This window comes from Dromiciops gliroides, chromosome 1, assembly GCF_019393635.1.
Source record: "Dromiciops gliroides isolate mDroGli1 chromosome 1, mDroGli1.pri, whole genome shotgun sequence".
NCBI classification, from domain to species: Eukaryota; Metazoa; Chordata; class Mammalia; order Microbiotheria; family Microbiotheriidae; genus Dromiciops; species Dromiciops gliroides.
The window spans coordinates 753,060,232-753,075,539 of NC_057861.1; the positions used below are offsets into that span (position 1 = coordinate 753,060,232).

At 54.0% G+C, this 15,308-nt stretch overlaps 1 protein-coding gene across 1 annotated transcript; it reads left to right on the forward strand.

Annotated features, from left to right (window-relative positions):
* Window positions 1-3,497: 3,497 nt before the first annotated feature.
* ACTR8 (actin related protein 8) lies at window positions 3,498-14,056 on the forward strand. The gene is made up of 13 exons (XM_043979678.1): window positions 3,498-3,706; window positions 5,307-5,477; window positions 5,906-6,016; window positions 7,173-7,277; window positions 7,578-7,751; window positions 8,101-8,194; window positions 8,496-8,628; window positions 9,531-9,684; window positions 9,925-10,020; window positions 10,919-11,059; window positions 11,743-12,007; window positions 12,329-12,492; window positions 13,702-14,056. Exons 1-13 carry the CDS (start codon window positions 3,584-3,586, stop codon window positions 13,843-13,845), a joined length of 1,875 nt encoding a protein of 624 aa, XP_043835613.1. The 5' UTR covers window positions 3,498-3,583; the 3' UTR covers window positions 13,846-14,056.
* Window positions 14,057-15,308: the final 1,252 nt, after the last annotated feature.

A 15,308-nucleotide genomic window follows, 5' to 3' on the forward strand; every position in this document is an offset into this window, starting at 1 on the left:
TCATTTTTCATTTTCTTAAGTATGTTCCATTGTTTGCTTTAGTTTATAAATAAATTACATGGCACTTTTCAGTTTCCTAAGTAATATTCCATTATCTACTTTGCTTTCATTTATAAAGAATTCATTGTGCTTCTCAATATGAGATATTCATGATTCATACATCTTTATGACCTTCAAACATGTTGTAAGAGATGCCTTCCATCTGTTTTATAAAGAACATGGCCTAGTGAGTACCTTAAATAGTGTGTATCTGTCAAGCACAGATCACTAAGATGCCGAGGAGTCTTGTGCCTCAGGGGAAATCCTGTCTTCCTAAGAGATCCGCACTGGATCATACCAAAATATGGGGCTAAATGCAATCTTTCTATTTTGAATAATGAAGCATTGCTCATGGGGGAGATATTTTTTATTTTCAACAACAAATTGAAATCTAATTTTGATGTATGTGAAAATCCAAGGGAGAAAAGGCTATTTAAAGTTGTTTGTTATTGCCTGGGTGAGTGCTTGTTCAGGTGACTCTGCAATGACAAGTACTTCTAAATAAAGAGAGACATGCCACGTGAAAGGAAAAAAGCCCAGACTTCTGTTGCATTGACCAATGGGAGACAGACAAATGTCTCTCTCTCTCTCTCTCTCTCTCTCTCTCTCTCTCTCTCTCTCTCTCTCTCTCTCTCTCTCTCTCTCTATCTCTCTCTCTCTCTCTCTCTCTCTCTCACACACACACACACACACACACACACACACACACACACACACACGTTACTCTGCAGACCAGAATACATCAGCCTTACCATTGCTGGTGTGGGCAACCCCTCTGAAAGGAAGCATGTTCTTCAGAGGAAAGGACTCTGGCAGTGCCCCAGCTCCCCCTGCTCTAACCACTGGGCTCTACAACTGACTGCCCTTGGAGGCTTCCTGCATCTCTTTGATTCATCCCCTTCTGGCCAGCCTCCTAGGTCAGGCCCTCTCCTGGATTACTAAAATACACTTCTAATTCAGGGATCCATAAATTTGTTCTGGTTTCTCAAAAGATATTGTGATGATTATAAGTGGTTTCCTTTGTAATCTTGTCTTTTAAGCATTTAAAAACATCCTGAGAAGGGATCCATGGCATCAAAAAAGATTGAGCCTCCCTCCACACTGGACTCCAGACTGGTTTCCCCTCGGGCCCCATTCCAGCCTCGTTGGGACTATCCGAGTAATCTGTTTAGAGCCAGCTGTAATGCCCCTACTCCTCCTCTTGCTCCTCCCCCCTCCCTTCTCCTCACCTTCCCCTTGGCCTGTTGGGACCCCTCCCTCCCTCTCCAGGAAAGGAGGGAGAGCTGGCCCTTGAAGCCAGGAACACTAGGTGAGCCACAGCCTCTGTGCTCAAGACAGCTCTTCCAACTATGTATAAATTGCACAGAGGATGCAGACCTACGTTCAGGGGAGTTTTCTCACTTGGGAATTTCCCAGACCAGTGAAGTGTCAGGTCTAGCACCCATCCTGAAGGTCTTTTCTGCTTTTAATTTGCAATCCCTCTTGGAGGGTGGGGGGAGAGAGAAGGGATCTGTCTTCAATTGCCTGGCACACCATAGGCAATTAATAAATGTCCGTTGCTTGTTTTGCATGGGCTGCTCTCTGCCTGAAGCTGCCTCCCCTGCCCCTGCCCTATTGTGAGATTCCTCAGCTTCACCCAAGGCTCTTTTGTGCCACCTCCCAAGGGACAGCCCCTAATGATAAGTGTACGCACAGTATTAGCTCCCTTAGTAAGAAATCAGGACTTGTTTTCTGTGTTGTGTCTCCAGTCTCGCATCCCAGTTAGGCACAGAGAAATGTTTGTTAGATTAAGTTGAATCTTTGGACATTTCTCAGCTAGAATTCAATTCCATCTAAGAGAAATATCACATGAAAGAGACCCAATGGGTTAAAAAACCCTTTCTCTGATAGTAAAACAAGGACAGTGCACTCCTGTCCCAATTCATCAACCAGCATCCGCACCTCCTACTGAGTGCTGGGCATGAGAAATTCGAGTATAAATCTCTCCTTGCAAGGAGCCTACACTCTACATAGGGAGAATTAAGGGCATCAGTACAAATATATAAAAAGGATACAAGGCAGTTGGGGCAAGAGGACACCATTGGCCCATAAGGGATCAAGCAGAAAAGACTTGGTGCAGAAGGAGGTGGTGAAAGCTGCATCTTTCATCGAGAGGGAAGGAGAGAGAGGGCATTGTAGGCACCAGACACTGCCCACCTTGGGTGGAAAAGATGCAAAGGTAAAAGATTGAACAACTGGATTAGATAATGCCCAGGCTATGAACCATGGAAAAATGGTGGTGTTTGGCTGAAACGAGCACATTCGGAAGAGGAGGAAAGACGATCACTTCGGTTTTGAGTGTGTTGAATTTTTAAATGTCTGTGGAACATCTGTTTTGAAATAGACAGACAGAGACATATATACAGAGAGGGGGAGAGACAGAGAGAGACGAGAGCCCATGAGGGCTAATGAGATTGCCCTAAGAAGGGAGTTTAGCAGGAGAAAAGAACATCTTTTAAGGGGTGAGATCTGGGCACGTTTGAAGGCAATTGGAAAGGAACCAGGAGTCAGGGAGGGGTTGAAGACGAGAGAGAACAAGAGGACGATTGAGGATGCCACCCTACAGCCCCTGCCCTCAAGCAGTTTGCATTCCCGGGGTGGGAGTGGGGCAAGCTAATCTAGCTTGAGTCCTGATCCTGCCTGAACACCCCAGGAGTTGGGGTGAGTTGGGGGACGGCTACCCCAAAGCCCACTGGCAGAGCGGGCAGACCACAGGCTGCTCCGATGCCCACGAAGGCGGCTGAAGCAGGGGCCGGGAGCGCCTAGAGCTTGGTCGGACATGGAAGGCAGGGCCACCCACTGCGTCCGGGCCATCACCGGCCATCCTGGCTTTTCCTGCCGCCGGACCGTGATGACTGGACGAGGGAGTGAGGCCGCGGACGGGGCAGCTCCGTGAGTCCAGAGACCACAAAGCACCCCCTGGACGGCGCCTTCTCCGCCTCCTTTGGGGGATCCCCCGCCCGCGATCTAGGATGTCCGGCTGGCGTCTGCCCTGGGCCCCCAGTATCTTCTCCCTCTCGGGGGTCTCCTGCTCACCCTCTATGGAGATCGCGCGTATGGATTCGTTTGCGCGCGTGGGACTGTGAGCTCCCGGGTACAGGGGCCGTCTATGCGCCCAGTAACAGACGCCAGATAAATGCCTGGACTGACGGGCGGGGCCAAATCAATACAAATCAATGGAACATTTGGTAAGGGCCCGGGTGAGCCTGATACTAGCGCAAAGGATGCCGGGACCCCCACCCTCGAGGAGTTTCCATTCAAATACGAGAGAAGCCCAATTTGCCCACTCCCCCTTAGAAGCCTCCAGTCCTCCACAGTCCCACAAGCCTCACCGCCGCTCAGCAGCCGGGGCGGCCATTTTGGCTCCTGGTAAATGGGAGTCGCTGCGGGAACGCGAAGACATCTGCGCCTGCGCCTGCGCCTGCGCCGTGGGCCGCCCCGTTCTTCTGCCGCCCCACTCTTTCCTGACTGACTAACCGGCGGACTGCCGGGGACGGCGGCGACCATGACCCAGGCGGAGAAGGGCGACCCGGAGAACGGGAAGGAGAAGGGCGGCGAGAAGGAGAAGGAGCAGCGCGGCGTGAAGCGGCCCATCGTGCCCGCGCTAGTGCCCGAGTCCCTGCAGGAGGTGAGGCCGTAGGACCCCAGCCCCACCCCCTCGTGGTACAGCGGGGGAAACTGAGGCACGCGGCCCGGGGCTCTCGGCCCCCACTGCTGCGTGAGCCCCTCGAGGGCGAGATGAGCCGCCTTCGATCGGTGCTTGTGGACTGACCGAGTGACCGCGGGGTGGGGGGGCTGCCTGGCTGTCAGGGCTCCCAAACCCGCCCCTGCCCTCGGAGAGCCCTCTAGTGGGGTGGGGGCGCACGTGTTTCTGAAGCCCTACTGTGTGCTGGGAGGGGGGGGTACGGGGACCCGAAGGGAGCCCTGCTGCGTGCTGGGAACACCGGGACCCAAAGGGAACACACCCTGTAGGGGGATGGGGTAAAAGTCCATCTTTACATGCTAATTAAGCCTCACCCCTAGTTCAGGTCCGCCCCCTGTCTTGCTCCCACCCCTCAGTCCCCCTCCATCTCCCATCTCCAAGCCTCTGCCCAGCCCAGTCTGGAGTGTGCTCCTTCTTGGCTCCCTCCCGTCTATGCCCTGGGTGCTGTCCCTGGTGCTGGGGATGTGCAGCCTAAGGAGGAAGGGCCCCTCCCTCCCCAGCCTTCCTCCGGTTGGGTCCCAGCTCTCCTCATACCTGCCCCCTCTCCTGGAATTGCTTCCCGTGGTCATCCCCCCACTTGACCATAAGCTCCCTGAGGGCAAGTGCAGCTGGGGAAGGAAGACAACAGCTTAGGAGCTGGGCTTCCTGGGGGAGGCAGGTTCAGATCCCTCAACTAATGGGACCTTGGTGAGTCTGAAAGCCTTGGAGATGAGGGTCATGGTTCCCGGAGTCCCTGCATGGGGTGGGGCTGGGGCTGAGGGGGTTTGGGGGTGGTATAAATGTGAGGTTTTAGGTGACTGGGTGTGGACCTGCCCCCCTGGAAGCTCCACTATTGATTAAGCACCTACTGTGTGCAAAGAAAGGTCAAAGACTGTCCCTGTCTTCAAGGAGCTTACAGTTGAATGGGGAGGGAACATGCACATAAGTATATATTGAGCAAGCCTTAGACAGGATCAGTAGGGGATAACTAGCAGAGGGAAGGCCTTAGCATGAATAAAGAGGGGTCGCTTCCCACAGTGGGAGAGGGGGATTTAACTGGGACGGGAAGTAAATCAGGGAGAGCCCTCTAGGCCTGGGGACAGGGTTCGAGCTTGGAGGTTCCTGTCCCTAGAGGTCAGTGTCTAGATCTTGCTAACTCCCTGACCAATTCTCTACCCCCAAGGACACCCTTCTCTGGCTGTCCTGATCCTAAGGTAAATGGTCTGATTGGTACCCGTGGATTTGTGTTCTTGGCTGTGGGGAGGGGGCTTGCCCAGGGTCAGGACTCTGCAGGCCTTTTACTCAGGTCTGGAATGCTCATTGGAGACATCAGTACCAGCTCTGTCCAAGTGGGCTAAGTGACCACAGGTGGATGGGCAAAGAAAGATTGAAAAAGAGAAGCACAGGCAGTAGATGTGTGGGGTGGACACCATGCCACTTCTCTGCAGGTGCTCCTTCCTGGTTGCCTCCCCTGGCGTTAGGGGGCTCAGGCCTGGGAAGCATCACCCATGTTTCCCCCGATCACACTCCCTATTTTGGATTGCAGCAAATACAAAGCAACTTCATCATTGTGATCCACCCAGGCTCCACCTCTCTGAGAATGGGGCGAGCCACAGACACCCTCCCAGTCAGCATTCCCCACGTCATTGCACGGAGGCACAAGCAGCAAGGCCAGGCCACGTACAAGGACAGCTGGCTGCTCAGGGAAGGGCTCAACGTAAGTCTCCAGAAACTTCCAGACATTAGATCCCAACCTAAATATACATCACTTACCATTTATACTCAAAAACTCCATCTTGGAGTTCCTTCATTCATTCATGCTATATAGCATGGCCATTTGAGGCATATGGCCAGGGTAGGGGGAGGCTGCCTACAGTCCTGCTGTGGGGAGGCTTGGGCTCAGGATGCACTCTGGGGCCTGCATCATGTGGTGAGGGAGCCCCCCGAAGGGCTAGAGAACACAGTTTGGGCAAGGTGGGGAGACCTGCCCTTAATAACTGGCTGACTGACAACTGAATAAGCAAATTAACCAAACCACAGAATGTTTTGGCCCCATTTCTTACTCCTGGATTGTGTCCATGCATGGGCACTTACGCATTTATAGAATTTTGTTCTTTATTCTGGTTCACCCTTCTTTCTGTCCAGAAGCCTGAAAGTGCTGAACAGAGACAGAATGGCCTTAAAATGGTGGACCAGGCGATATGGTCCAAAAAGATGTCAAACGGTGCAAGAAGGATCCCAGTGTCCCCAGACCAGGTGAGGCTTTTGCTCATTTCTGTGGCTCGTTGCTGCACACCTAGTGCCTGATCCCTCCTTACAGGAATGAGTGAATGAACGGAACAAATGAATGAATGAACAAACGAATGAATGAATGAATGAATGAGAAAGGCACTTATTAGGCATTTGCCACATGCCAAACACTGTGCTGAGCTCTTTGCACTTGGGGCTCACACTCTAATGGGAGGGAGGGGAGGCAGCACATGACAGAAGGGCCAGCTTCAGGGCAGAAGGCAAGGCCCAGACATCCTTAAGGATCAGGAGTGGGGCAGGTGAGTTTAGGGGTGGGGGGCGGTCTAGGGCAGAGAAGGGGCCCAAATGATAAGGTCTGGAGGGTCCTGGGAGGCTGTGGCCAGGCAGGCTTTCATCCCATCAGAAAGGGTGGAGGGATTGTACCCCATTTCTTGGGCTCTCCGGGAGCAGTCAAAGCAGCTTGGGCAAAGGGAACAAGGAAGGGCATAGGTGGGGATAAGTGGTGTTCCTTTACTAGCTTCTAGTGCAGCTTTTCTCCTCTCAGTAGACAGTCTTCTTTGGCTGGTGGGCAGGGCTGCACACATTAGCTGTGTTTACTCATCCCTCTCACTGTGGAGGGCAGAAAAGGCATCTCCTTTAGAAGGAGCACACCTGTGCCTGCTGCCCATGGTGTTCCTGAGCTGGCATCCTTAGAACCATCCGAGGACCTTAGAGCCGCAAGGCGCCTTAGAGCTCCTCTGGATGGGCCATCTTTGCTTCTGAGTTACGAGATTACCAGGCCTAGAGATATTCTGTTGGAAAGACTGCCTTTGCCCTTGCCCTAATTTCAGGTTCTTGGACCAGGATCTTACTGGAGTCTTTGAAACCATGTGATCCAGTCCTTGCAGAAACTGTTCGGGGCAGTTATTTTGGGACCACGTAGAGACACAGTCTCTGTTCTCTGCAGAGTAAAGTGCTGTTCTCAGATCAATGATGAGAAAGCCCTGGCCAGGGGAAATGATCTTTCTGAGTAGAGAAAACACCCTTTTCTGGACCCTTGGGGTTCTTCCCCCTTGTCCAGGATCTTTGGTCAGGACTGCTACTCTTCCTAGGCTACGAAGAAGAGAGGAAAAGGTAGTCTGAATTTCATGTGTAAACTGAAGAAATTTTCTGAAACTCTCAGGCTCGCTCCTACAACAAGCAGATGCGGCCGGCCATCCTAGATCACTGCTCCGGAAATAAGTGGACAGACACATCTCATCACCCTGAGTATTTAGTAGGAGAAGAGGTGGGTAAGGCTGTAAAAAGAGGGCTTGGGGGGCAGGGCGCACTTGAGAATTGGAATGAAGAGGACTCTTGCTGTCGATTCACTTGGCCACTCAATGCTAATTGTTGATCTCTTGGCTGTCCCTAATCCTGCCTTTGGTCACTAAGCATTCAGACTGGCTGTTGAAGTGGTCCAGACTACTCTGGACATGGGACCACTCCATAAATGTTGGCAAAAATCTCTGGCCTTGGACCGGCAAAACCCAATAGACAGACAGACAGACAGACGGCGTCCTTCACAGACCTTGTGTTTTCTCCCCAGGCTTTGTATGTTAATCCATTGGACTGTTACAATATTCACTGGCCTATCCGCCGTGGTCAGTTAAATCTTCACCCCGGACCTGGGGGATCCCTGACTGCCGTCCTGGCAGACCTGGAAGCAATCTGGTCACATGTAATACAAAAGTATTTGGAAATCCCCCTGAAAGACCTGAAGGTGAGTGAAGAGCCCTTTCTGCTCAGATGGACCGAGGATTCTGCATGACAGAGGCCTGCCTGGCCTCCCCTTTGTCCCGAGAGGCTGGCCTCTGCACAGGTTGGAGCCGGCCTCCCCCTTTTCCTCTGCCCTCACCAGAGCTGCCCACTTGGGCCCACTTCCTCTTCACCTGTTACGTGAGTTTCATTATTCAGATTCTTGTCATTCAGAGAAAGCCGTGCAAAGGACTTTCCAGCCCGCAGTAGAGAAGTAGGGTGTGTAATTCCTGACCCCATTCAGAGAAGGTTGGGCAAGACCTTCTGAGCTTTCTTTGGATGGGAACAGAGTGTGACTTTTCTCTTCTTTTTAGTATTATAGGTGCATCCTGTTAATTCCTGATATTTACAACAAACAGCATGTGAAGGAAGTGGTGAATATGACCCTCATGAAGATGGGTTTCTCAGGTAAAAAAGCATTTATTGTGGCCTGCTGTCCGCAAGGCCCTGCTTCACTGAGTGTGGGGGGTAATTTAGGTGAGCAAGCTAAGAAGAATTTAGGGAAGAATTGGTATGGGCCAAGGCCCGGGACCCAAGAGGAGAGGGACACACCTTGAGCCAGGGAATGGACAAGACACAGAGGGGCCTCAGCTGCACAGTAGATGGAAAAGCCCGGGTTTTCTTGGGGAGTCACAGTCGGCCTCATTCACCGGTCTGTGCTCAGGGGAAGGTACCAAGTCCGAGTCTATCAAAGACCACTTTTTTGTAGGCATCGTGGTCCATCAGGAATCTGTGTGTGCCACCTTTGGGAGTGGCTTGGGCAGTGCGTGCGTTGTGGACGTTGGGGACCAGAAGACCAGTGTGTGCTGTGTAGAAGATGGAGTCTCCCATCGGAACACTCGGTGAGGGGCCGGGTAGATTTATGGGTATTCTTTCCCAGCCCATTGGTTTTCAGGGGATGGGTTTCATCGGGGCAGGTCATCCCTTCACCAATTCAGATAATGACTCTTGGTCTTTGTGAGTGCCCGGGCAGAGCTTGGTGATGAACCTCTTGAACTTAGCTTGGTTCTCTGATGAGAGATGGATAATCCATCTCTGGGCCCTGGCCCTACAGCCCATTTAGCTTGGTAGAACCTGGCAGAACCTGCCCTCAGCCAGCAGGCTGCATTTAGAATGAAGGGTCACCCAAATTCCACCGTGATGAGGCGCTGGAGGCAGAACTCGGTGATCATGGATCGGCAGTGCCAACACATCCCCATGGCAAAAGGGTGTGCCCTGAGTGCTGTGTACTAGCCCTCCCCCAGCGGCTGGGCATGGGATGGAAGTGCCCACTGCAGAAGTCTGGCAGAAATCCCCATTGAATAATGTCATGTTGAAGAAGACGGATTTAGACCTGATTACCCAGCCCATAGCCTCCCTTCTCTCTGCCTTGGCAGTGGAGACCCCAGTACATGACTCCACGCTGCAGGTGGCTAAGGTAGATGGTGACCAAGCTCCCCACTCAGAGGGGAGAGCTCTGACTTCCCAAGATGCCTTCACCACGCTGTCCCATAACTGGTCCTCCCCTTCCTCTTCCCCCTCCCCACCTTCAGGGGGTAGCGACCCCAGGAATACAAGTGAATTTTCATAAGGGCCTAAGCAAAGAAAACTGCCGACAATGAGTCCTCTGGGGTTGGGCAAGGTCATGTTGTCCACAGTGACCTCTCTCCTCCCTCCACATCCATGGAGATGTTGCAGCCCCTTGGGCTTCTGCATTGTCCATCTCGGGTGAACCGCCAGCCCTGCCCTCTTCTCTCTGTTTCAGGCTTTGTCTCGCCTATGGGGGATCCGACGTCTCGCGATGTTTTTACTGGCTCATGCAGCGGGCGGGGTTCCCTTACAGAGACTGCCAGTTAATGAACAGGATGGACTGCCTCCTCCTGCAGCACCTCAAAGAGACCTTTTGTCATCTGGACCAGGTAGGCACAAAGCCCCAGCCCCCTCTCTGCTTTTTTCTGTGTGTGTCTGGAAGAACAGTGACCACAGACGTGGGGAGCTCCCTGATTGGCATCAGGAATGCCGCGCCTTGGCCCTCGTTGGGCCCTTCACAGCTGCTGTTGACCAACGGACATTATAATGGCGGGGGGACCTGTTTTATTTGGGGACCTTTCCTGTCGTTTTATGAATTTCACAGTTCTCGGGTTTCCCTGAAAACTTAGGACATCTCTGGCCTCCAAGACCATGAGTTTCAGATCCGACACCCGGACTCCCCGGCCCTGCTTTACCAGTTTCGGCTCGGGGACGAGAAGCTACAGGTAACGCTGGGCTAGGGGGTGGCCCTTGGTGTAAATGCGGGCACAGAGCTATGCCTTCTCCCAGGGGCCAGGCTGTTCTGCCCTCTTCATTGGGACAGGCTGGCGGTGCCATCCAGCAAACTCTGCCCTGTCTTCCCTTGTGTAGGGAGAGAAAAGCAGAGGCACGGATTCTGTCTCTGGCCCTCAGGCAAGTTATTTAAGCTCTTGGGGCCTCAGTTTCCTCATTCGTAAAGTAAGGTTCTTAACCTCTTGTGTCACTGACCCCTGGTAGTGGCGCTCTGGGGAAGCCTGTGGGTCCTTTCCCGAAAATTGTTTGTAAATACATGAAATGCAATGCATAGGATTACAAGTGGAGCTGGTCACGTTGAAACACAGTTAGTAAAATATTCAGAAATAAACATTCACAGACCCGAGCCCGCGCCCCAGAAATCTGTCCGTGGATCCCTGGGTTAGAGCCCCCAAGCTCAACGACCCCTAAGGCCTCATAACCAGAACGTCTGCAAACGCAGCGTTCTCACAGTGCGCTGGGCCCTGTGCTCAGCGCTCTACACATTTTATCTCAGTGGGAGGCAGGGGCCGTGATAATCCTCATTTTATAGATGGAGAAACTGAGGCAAATGGTTCAGTGACTTGGCCAGGGTCACAGAGCTAGGAAGCATCTGGGGCCAAGTTTGAACTCAGGGTCTCCTGCCTCCAGCCCCAGCCCTCTGACCATTTGACCTTTTCCTGGACGCCCTCAGACGTTGCTCTCTCTATATTTCCCAGTTTTACAGTGATGCATTTAATTGCCATCTGATGGGGGCAGCAGGTGGGGGTCAGAGGGTCCCCAGGGGCCCGAAGGGCCAGTGTGACCAGGAGGTGACCCCAGGAGCACATGGCTCTTCCTTCTCTCCTTTAGGCTCCGATGGCTTTGTTTTACCCTGCGACCTTTGGCATCGTCGGCCAGAAAATGACGACGCTGCCCCAGAGATCACAGGGTGACCCTGAGGACCCTCATGACGAGCATTACCTATTAGCCACACAGAGCAAGCAGGAGCAGGTCAGTCCCTGGGGGGCTCGGGGTTCCCCCAGCTTTGGAGCAGTTCTTAGTGAGTCTGCCTCGACACAGAAGGGGAAGGGGCTGAGGGGCAGCAGTTAGCCTAAAGATGATCTGGAGGTTTGAGTGGACCACAGGCAAATGGAGTCTGCTTCCACAGTGTGATGGCATGGTGTCCGTGGCTATGTGTGGGAAGGTCTTTGGTCCCCGTCCTCCCCTGGACAGACCATGGCCGTAGCTTCATTTACAACCCTGGGCCTTGCTCTGCTGGGCAAAGCCCCAGTGAGCTGGACAGTGTCCAGCGGAGGGCAGCCAGGATGGGGATGGACGGCTCATGCTGTGGCAGGGTCACCTGAAGGCAGCAGAGACATGGGAGCTGTGTTCGAGGGCTGGGCAGTCTGTCCAACGGAGGAGGGAAAGAGCAGGTCGGGGGACGCTGAGTGAGTCGTGCCCCGGCCATCTCTGGAAGAGCGTGACTCCCAGGGGGAGTGTCCTCCTCAGGTGGACCCCAAAGTCCCTTCCTGTGACTTGGGGGAGGAGCCCCACCCCCGCAGACTTCCTGTCCTGGTCTCACTCCCTGTGAGGGCTCATCCCCCCTTGTCCCGGCCCATGCGGCCCCTGGAGCTCCAGCTCCTTCTGTGAGGGCAAAGGGCGACGCTCCCCTGTGTCTTCTGCTCTCCCTTCAGTCCGCCAAAGCCACCGCCGACCGCAAGTCCATGGCCAAGCCTGTCGGCTTTGACAGCGACCTGCGTGGCCAGTCCTCGGATGTGTCTGAGAGGCTCCACCCACAGGAAGTGGAGTTGGGGCCGTCCCAGAGCGACTGCCTGATGGCGGGCAACGAGTCCGAGGAAGCGCCCACCGCCCTGATGTCCAGGAAAACCGCCGTCTCCCAGTTTGAAGGGAAGGCCCTGGGCCTGGACAAGGCCGTCCTGCACAGCATCGACTGCTGTGGTAAGAGGGCGTCCTCCTCACGGGGGAGGGGCTGTTCTAAGGACCGGACCCTGCCCCCCTCATCACATCCGGGAGGGTCTTAAGCCCTTCAGAGGCTCTCAGTCGGCCTCCACTTACCTGTAGGTCATCTTCTAGGCCATGATAATAATGGCTAATACTTGGAACCTGTAGAGGCCCCCGTACAGGAGCCCGGCAGGGAGGTGCTGCTCTTATCCCCATTTTACAAATGAGGAAACAGGCCCAGGGTCACACAGCTAGGAAGGGTCCGAGGCTGGATTCGAACTTGGGCCTGAAGGCATGGGGATCTCGCTGTCCTCACAGCCTCAGATGATACGAAGAAGAAGATGTACAGCTCCGTCCTGGTGGTGGGCGGCGGCCTGATGTTCCCCAAGGCCCAGGAGTTCCTGCAGCACCGGATCCTGAACAAAATGCCCCCGTCCTTCAGAAGGGTCGTGGAGAACGTGGAGGTCATCACCAGGCCGAAGGTAATGGTAGTGATGCTGGCGCCAGGCGCCGAGACCGGCCACTCCCGGGCTTGTTGGGCCCAGAAAGGGCGGGGGCTCGCGCCTCAGTCCCTCTCCTGCCCTCTCTCTGAGGTGGCCCCAGTTTATTCCATCTGTGTCATCTCCCCACCAGATGAGCTCCTTAGGGCCAGGACCTCTCTTGCCTTTTCTGTGTGTCCCCGCACTCAGCACAGGGCCTGACACATAGGAGGCACTGCATGGGTGCCAATAGACTGACTAACAGATCCTCCTTAGGACATGAGGTGAGAGAAGAGCTTGGATGTTTGGGCTCAGAGCTGATGTAAAACCAGCTTGTACTGAGACTCTGAGGACATGACTATAAGGCACATATTCATAGGGTGCCAAGGCCATTCACAGACCCCCACTGGATCCCCACCCTGGAAAGTGGGGAGTAGGAGTAGTGATGTCAGTCAGGGGATGGAGGGAGAAGTGGAGGGAAGGGAGGGGCATGACCGGCCCCGGGCAGCAGCCCAGCTGCCTGCTTCCTGGCCATCTCCCCCACACTCCTGCACAGCTGAGGAGGGGGCTAGAATCGGTAATCACTAGGATTGCAAACCTTGTAAACCATTGGGTCCAGCCCCCTCCTCGTACAGATGGAAAGACTGAGGTCCAGCGAGGTTTGGCATTTCAGTTTTGAAGCCTCCTCTGCCTCTTCCTTTGTAAATGAGCCAACCATGGAAGTTAGGGTGCCGCAGGCCAGCCGTGCATCACCTTGAGTCTGCTGAGCGGGTCTGTCCCTGGAGGGTGGGTGGGCTCTCTGCACCATCAGTACTTAACATGGGGTCTCCCCTGCCCCCTTTCCCCAGTGTTTGTAGAAACAGGCTGTTCAGTCTTACCAGCCTCTGTGGGAGAGAAGCCCTCTGTGCTTGTCCCAGTGGTGGCAGGAGAGCCACGCTGGACCATGCTCACAGGCCAGGCCAGGCGGCGTGGTCCCACGCCCCACGTGTTGGTTCCTTGTTTGGTTTTCCTTTGTATCCACGCTGCCTCCTGCGGTGCTGGCAGGGTCTCAGCACACTCCTGGCATGGCAAAAACAGTTGTTCTCAAAACTGGGAACAAAAACTGCTGATGGAAAGGGTAAAGGTTTGGTCTCATAGGTCACTTCATCCCTTAAGTGGACTCTGACCCGAATGCACAGTTGGTTTTGCAGCCTGTCCCCTGTGTGTCCCCAGGACATGGATCCTCGTCTGATTGCGTGGAAGGGCGGAGCTGTGCTGGCCTGTCTGGACACCACGCAGGAACTGTGGGTCTACCAGCGGGAGTGGCAGCGCTTTGGAGTCCGTATGCTGCGTGAGCGAGCCGCTTTCGTGTGGTGAGCCCCGGGTGCGAGTGCCGACGAGAGTGAGCCATGCGGTATGGAAGACTCGCGTCTCATTGATTTTTCTAATTTATGGGTCCTCATATTGGGAGTATATTGGAAGATACATGAAATCCCGCTTCCTGCTGAGGGTGTAGTAGTAATCGTTTAAGAACTGCAGATTGTACATATGATCAAGCACTTTGGAATAAATTTTGGGCATTGCTCAACTCTCTTGGCCCCATTTTCGTCACAGAAATCCCAGAGCTGTTGACATAGTTGGCAGCTAGTGAAGTCCTTCGCTTAGGTTGGGTTTAGACCGTTGTCACAAGGTGGCAGATGGTAACCACAGGCCCCTCACAATGCACTCGTGCTCCTGGCTCGTCCACTTGGGAATCTCCATTTCTGGTCCCATTTCCCATATTATTCTGCAGACTAAAGGTCAGGGTCAGGCCAGTCCTCACTGACTGCGTAGGGCTCCTGTGCGGCTCCTTCCTTCTGTCTTCCTGTGCTTCAGGGACGCTCCTTCCTGTACATCTGCCCCCGGGGAAGGCAAACACCTTTGCTAAGAGCATGAGGAGAGTACCATTAGGGAATCCCAAGGTGAAGGAAGAGGGGACCAAAATCCTGCCCCAGCACGTGAGCTCTGCCTGGGTGCAGCTTGGACTCTGGTAGGCGTGGTCCAGGGAGCCGAAGCTCTGGACAGACTATTGGCTGCCTCACAGAGCGGGAGGATGCCCCACCCCAGAGGCGTTCCCCCAAGGACCAAGCCTCAGAATGGCCATACGTACCGAGTACAAGCCGAGAGCATGGAGCAGAAACGGCAAAGGAACCTGTCGCCAATCCTGGATGCCGAGGGAACCACTTGTCTTAAGGAGAGTCTAGGGTGGGTTGGACCACGGGACCTGTCCTTACCTCCAAGGTTCTGTGGCTCCAACAATAAGCTTAGCACGGCGCTGGGCACACAGTATGCACTTCATAAATGGTTTCCTTATTCAGCACTGAGGGGTTATAATGTTGGTACAACAGACATTGGCGTTCTCATTGTGAGGGACCCAGAAGATGAAGAAGCTGCCTCATTTGGAGGGTGACTCGCCAAGAACCTCTTTGGAGAAGCAAGTGAAGAAGTGGGCAGAGCTGGGTCCATCACACAGAGGCCCCGTGCAGGGTCACCCTCGATCGTGGCTCGCCATGGGCAGACTGACCACCCCGAGCTGCCTGGAGCCCGGGCTGCTGTATACCTGAGCACTACCTGGTACCTGCAGAGGGCAAAAGAGTGGACATTCTAGGAACGGCTCCTAGTCTAGTGTGGGAGAACACAGACAGAACCACGGACAAACAAGCTCTGGACAGGATAGAGTGGAGATACTCAGAAAGAGAAGGCACCAGAACTAGCTGGGGAAAGGTGACTTGGATCCCCTTCTCTGGGTTTCTTTCTGGAGCTCCTTGGCCAAACCAGTCAAGTCCAGCCACACCTGTGGA

Bases quoted from the DNA above. Each gene is read 5' to 3' on its own strand.
- ACTR8 (XM_043979678.1), top strand. From the start codon at position 3,584: ATGACCCAGGCGGAGAAGGGCGACCCGGAGAACGGGAAGGAGAAGGGC. The intron at 7,752-8,100 runs GTGAGTGAAGAG...TCTTCTTTTTAG, and splicing joins TCCCCCTGAAAGACCTGAAG to TATTATAGGTGCATCCTGTT. The intron at 12,008-12,328 runs GTAAGAGGGCGT...CTGTCCTCACAG, and splicing joins GCACAGCATCGACTGCTGTG to CCTCAGATGATACGAAGAAG.